This window comes from Polyodon spathula, chromosome 1, assembly GCF_017654505.1.
Source record: "Polyodon spathula isolate WHYD16114869_AA chromosome 1, ASM1765450v1, whole genome shotgun sequence".
Taxonomy (NCBI): Eukaryota; Metazoa; Chordata; class Actinopteri; order Acipenseriformes; family Polyodontidae; genus Polyodon; species Polyodon spathula.
In genome coordinates, this window is record NC_054534.1 from 103,700,821 (window position 1) to 103,707,374 (window position 6,554).

Sequence of the window (6,554 nt, forward strand, 5' to 3'; positions counted from 1 at the left end):
GGTTTACATCCATAGTTTAATAACACGAATACGCACAACTAATCAATGCATTCATTACCTTTTGATTGTATACTTGTCGTGACACACTGGTATTTTTTTTTTAAAGTAAGTTTAGTTTTAAAGTTAACTAAAAAAGAACACAGGCTACAAGCAGGCGGAATCAATAGTAAATAATGTAAATTCCTAACAGTCTCATTTGTTATTTTAAACACATGGACTATAAGACATATACATAATATTTACATCATGTGATGTCTAATTTGCATCTGTTTTGCTATTCTCTCTGAGGGTTTACTATGTAACATTAAATAAGTGACCTCAAATTTTACCACGGAATTGTTCATTTAGAATGTGCTGCACTTAACACGTTGTGTGTGTGTGTGTGTGTGTGTGTGTGTGTGTGTGTGTGTGTGTGTGTGTGTCTGTGTGTGTGTGTGTGTGTGTGTGTGTGTGTGTGTGTGTGTGTGTGTGTGTGTGTGTGTGTGTGTGTGTGTGTGTGTGTGTGTTTAAATCGGGTCTACTAAATATAAGAAAGCTTTCATCTTGGTAAAATGTCAGATTAAATATAGCAGGGGTTTCTGATGCTGTACGCATTCGGAATGGGGGGCGGGGGGCATTACCTACACTTCATAAAGAATGATAGCCTACAGATAGACACACACGTATATACATTCTAAGTATTTTTTGTTAAATTATTTAGGTGCTGTACATGTAATCATCCAACCTGGTATAGATAATTATTTTTACTAAACGTTTTACATTTAATAAAGTAAAGGGAAATATGGCAGCATATAAATGTAGCCTTTTAATCTACAATACACCCATTCCCCAATACTGTATAGTTCCAATTTAACTCGTGTGTAAAAGCAGATCTTTAAAGACCTACACTAGTAAGTACATTATTGGATACAGTTATTATTATATATAGATATATATATATATATATAGTAATATATTATATATATTATAATAATATATATATATATATATAATATATAGTTATTATCAATATTATATATATATAATATTATTCATTATAAAACTGACTCGAAATTAGTCCCCATCTATGCCTTTGTTATCAGTCCTTACATAACAGACTATAGCACAATAAAACCGATAACTGTTATCTTAAGTTAAAGAGCTGTCAAACAGTTGATACGAAGTTTACTGTAATATATAGAATACATAACAAAAATGATGTATCGAGAAATGTGCTTATTTTCAATGTCCTTAAATGTAAAATTCAATGCTTATAAAGTTGGACGAAACTCCTGCAACGGACAAAGCCTTAGCAATAACCATAGTCTTGCTTACATGTACGTCACAAACGTTGGTCTCCTTTTTTGGGAAACCCTGTCACATCCTCTGTCCATGTATGGGCAATACCGTGACAAGAAATACGCAGCGGGGAATCCTTTCACTGGCGAGAATGAATGGGGAGGCGGAGTAAGTAAACTGCACTGAGTATAAAAACGGGGACGCGAAAGCATTGATGTGAATTCACAGCAACAGATAGCAGATGAGGTGCAGGACTGGAATTTAATTCTGAACCGAAAAGGGGAATCCTGAATTTTATCCTGCAATCTTTTTTTTTGTGTGTGTGTATATGTGAATTACACCAGGAGGTTTATCCTACATCTACAGAAGAAGACGGGTTGCATCTATTTGGAGTGTTGCTTTTGTATTATTATTATTACCATCACATCACTATCCTGGATTGACACATATACGTTTTTATAACGTAAATATGCTTAACAATATGGATTTAAGCTCTCGGGACTCCTACTCCCAGTACGACGATTGTTGTAATTCTTCACCTGGGGTTGAGACGCTGCGACCAGAGATGAATCAAAAACAATTCAGCGAAGTACAAAGGGAATCACCTGCACAGTTTAATCAAGGTGAGTGTAATTTCTCACTTTCCTAAATTTCGTTATAATTCCTCACTTTCGTGTATAAAATAATGGAACCTGTGCTTAATTAACCATAAAGAAAATATTTTTACATAATAAACCAGATTTCATTTTATTATTTCAACGTTTCCTCATGGTACACTGTATGCACCATTATATATATATATATATATATATATATATATATATATATATTATATATATATATATGATATATATATATATATATATATATATATAACCATTGGTATGCATCATTGCATACACTGTGAAATACAATATAGTACAGTATGTAAAGTATATGGGTTGCATGATTAGAAATCATATATTGCCTGCAACAATATGAATGTCACCCGGGACTCTAGCGAAATGAGATGTATTTAACAACATTGATGATTTTGTCCAAATAAGTTGTAATTTACAGTAAAATTCAATGTAATGACACGCTGCCTTTTTCTTTACAGCTCATCCCAAAATTGAAACTTCCAACTCCGATTTCTTCTTTGACCCCAGTACAAGCTCCTGTTGCGGGTCTCCTTCATCCCTCAATTACTCTGGGAGTTTTTATGTAGAGACCTCCGCGGGAGCCACGTTGTGCGCCGAGACATTACTCAACATGATTACAGAAATCGTTGGTATTTCTACTTTACCAATCTCTGAATTGCAGCAGAATCAACCCGAGACGGTTTATTCTTCTGCCACACAAATTGACCCAAGTCACGGGTTTTCTGATCCTACTTTACCGTGCCAGGCTTCTATGTGTTCTACAACGCCACCGCTGTACTCTCAGAACCAGCTCTACTCCGGTTACCCTGACCCTCGGGTCAACCTGCAAGTGCATGATACTGCTAACCTTGCAGCACAAGTTCTGGATTCACACCAGAATCCACGACGCCCTCAATCAGATGGCACAACCTTCCCGGTCGTTGTGAAAAGCGAGTGCGAGACGAGTGCTTACGAATGGGACCCCTTTACTAAACCAGAAGTTTATTTGCCCACAAACTATGAATCCGAATTGTTCGATATCACGGGTAATTGTTCACCTGTGAACCCGCAAGTGGAATCAAAAGATTTCCTTGAGTCTTTTCCCCTCGCTTGCCGTACCTCAGAACTCGCGGGCAAGCTGGATGGCACACTCAGGCAGAATTTGAGTTTTCTTGATAACCAGCAAACATTCCAAAGCCAAATCTCTAATACCTATAACTTGGGCGGCTTGGGAAACAATAACAACTTGCTGAAACCGAACACATACCCAGGGATCCAAACTTTGACAAGTCAGAGTGACTTAGCATACACTTCTTCTTCCGCACTACCCAGCGCATTAGATTCGCTTCTTAATCCGTCTATAGTACAGGATAATTACGCAAAAAGCGGATTAAGAGTTGGAAAGCCGATTCGTGCTAGGAAAAGCCAAACTAACGCAAGTGGGCCTGTCAAGGAGAAGCCGTACTCGTGCCCTATGGTAAACTGCGAAAGGCGCTTCTCCAGGTCAGACGAGCTTAACCGACACCTACGCATTCACACTGGCCACAAGCCCTTCCAATGTCGCATCTGCTTGAGGAGCTTCAGCCGTAGTGACCATCTAACTACCCACACCAGAACTCACACCGGAGAGAAACCGTTTTCATGCGACGTCTGCGGCAGAAGGTTTGCCAGAAGCGACGAGAGGAAAAGACACGGCAGGGTACATATGAAACAGAAGGAGAAGGCGGAACACAAACCCCAGCGCCTAACTGCCTGTTCCTTTTCTGTACCTCAATGAATTTGAAAGGGCGTTGCATACTATAAATGCACGAGCACGATATCAAAAAAAATATATATTTCTGAGGTTGAAGGGTTTGAACAGCTAAGGTCTGTTTACAAAATGATTAAAAAGGTCGACCTACTTGAGTTGTGAGGTGAAATAGATGGTGACGAGATTGTCAACGTCAAAATGGTTGCAAGGAAAGTATGATGAATTTGCTTGGGATTGAGGCAACGAAAGTTTGAAGTTGGATAAAACCGCATTGAAACTTGCCACCAATTAGTTGCTGTCCTAACGTTACTGTTTTATGCGAATGTGCATAGAAGTATTTTACTGTGCATCAGCTTTTCCACCTACATCATAAGAATCATGTCATTTAATGAGAACTCAACACTCATATTGGCTACAACAGCCGTTATGCTGCTCCACTCAGTGTCCTTATAAACTTGTATCTACAACTACAAGAGATTACAAACATTGTACTTTTTAAAGTGTAACTTTTTAAAGTGCTTGCCAGCAGCCAGTCGTGGCGGGCAAACATTTTGTCACGCACCCGGAGCTCTGAACAGCTCGTGTTACTAACAGGGACTAACTTATATATATATATATATATATATATATATATATATATATTATATATATATATATATAATATATATAATATATATATATATATAAACAGCACGTGAATTTAATGTGGCCTGCCAGTTCAGTGTAACTAATGTGATTAGCTTTTTCTGCTTTTGTTTAGATAATTGAAGAATGTATTCGTTTTCAATTTAGATAATTGAAGAATGTATTCGGTTTGCATGTTATGTTGTTATTATTATTATTATTATTATTATTATTATTATTATTATTATTATTATTATTTGTAGTATAATTAGAATTAGTACAATTAGTATAAGTATTATTATTGTTATTATTATTACTACTATTATTCTATGTTTTGAAAACAAAACACACGTTTGCAGTGTACATTGAACAACACTGATTGTAAATGACCTCGTTCACATCTCTTTTTAGAGGTGTTATTTTACGTGCCAAGGCTATGAAAATCTGCTTTGCTAAATCAGTTTTGTTATGATAAGTGTGCTGTACTTATAAAATTATTTGTGGACAATAAATATTTTTGTAAAAACAAAACAAACAAAAAAACCCACTTCCATTGTATTTCTATAACTGGTAATGTAGTATTGTGTCAGTGCTCAAAAACAACGTGCTTTATGGGATTTCTAGTCAGCGTTTTGTATTTGCAATGTTCGTTGTGCCAAACAAATAGACAACCAACAGTTTCAAACTCACGTAAAATACTATGGGGAACTGTGTGGGATGTAAAAAGATGGAAGAAACAAAGTTATACCCCATATTTATAAAGGAAACGACAGAGAAATGTAATTGAATTTTCTCTGAATTGTAAAGAAAAATAAGACAAACAATTACAATCATACAAATATGCAATACTTTCTCAAGTCTGCCTAAATGACTGCCAATATAGATGCTTACCACAGGAAAAAAAAAAAAAAAACAAAACAAAAAAAAAAAAAAAAACAATATATATATATATATATATATATATAGTTTTAGTTAAACAAATCAGTAGCACTCGTTGGTGCATAATGTACAGAAATAGACCGCAATTTAATATCTTTTTTTAAAAGCAAGACTGTCTGGAAATGTATATTAAACAAAACTGTATATTAAACATACAAGTGATGTTATTATTTACTGGCAGATTTCAGATTGAAGCAAAGTTACAATGCAACACCAAAATAACTGTCAGTAAAAGTATTGTTAAAAAAACAGACTGTAACTTGAAGTTGCCTTAAGTTATATTAAGTGTTTTAAAAACTATGAAACTGCACAAGCACAGCAACTTTTGTATGAAGTACTTTTGAATGACTATGTGGTTATTTTTTTAATACTAATGTTATGAATAAAACATTTGTTTTTATCACATATCGGGTGTTTTCTGTTTGGCTTTCAACTCCTTTAACAGACATATATTATGTTAAGGGTACACATTTACTAGAAATAATAACTTCTAGAATCAGGCCAACCACACTGAACCATATTCACAAAATATTATCTCCAGATATGTTGCAAGTAGAACTAGGTAATGTTATACACATGTCTATGCATTCATTCATTATTACACATGTTGTCATATATATATATATATATATATATATATATATATATATATATATATATATATATATACACACACACATATATATATATATATATATATATATATATATATAGTAAGGTGGCAAGGGGAGGGTCAGATTCCTCCCTGCCTAAAAACATGTGCAATTGTACGTTTTGTTTGTTTAATTGTGTTAATTGTTTTATTGTTTTACTGCACCTGGCTATCATTGTAAGTTAGAGACAGGTGCATGGTATTTAAGGAAAGCAACCAGTTTACTCAGGAAGGTGTGGCTGTAGAGTGAGGAGCTCGAGGTGTTATGGTGAGGTAAAAACCTATGTTTGGTTTTTATAACAATCTGTATTAGAGTTTGTTTTGGGTTATATGTCAGGTAAACAGCTTAGCTGTCCTGCGTGTTAGTCAGGGACCTGCACACGTTTAATTAGTGCTCAATGAGAGCTAGGTGTTTGTTTTGTTTGTAGATTCACTTTTGAATAAAAGTGCGTGAAAGTGCTTTAAAAATCAAAGCTTTATATCTTAAAGGGGCATGAACCCGATCTACGGCCAATCTGTTCACATAATATGTATATATATATATATATATATATATATATATATATATATATATATATATATATATATATATATAATCACAAGTGTTCTCTAATATACACGTTCGTGTAGTTGTTTTACTATTATATCCTTCTCCACCCTCGCCCCTCAGTGGTGGCCTACCCACAGATAT

General features: G+C 34.8%; 1 protein-coding gene across 1 annotated transcript; it reads left to right on the plus strand.

The window, feature by feature from the left end:
* The first annotated feature begins 1,515 nt into the window (after nt 1–1,515).
* On the plus strand, nt 1,516–4,144 carry LOC121302218 (E3 SUMO-protein ligase EGR2-like). Its single transcript, XM_041232088.1, has 2 exons — nt 1,516–1,901; nt 2,378–4,144. Exons 1-2 carry the CDS (start codon nt 1,748–1,750, stop codon nt 3,673–3,675), a joined length of 1,452 nt encoding a protein of 483 aa, XP_041088022.1. The 5' UTR covers nt 1,516–1,747; the 3' UTR covers nt 3,676–4,144.
* Nucleotides 4,145–6,554: the final 2,410 nt, after the last annotated feature.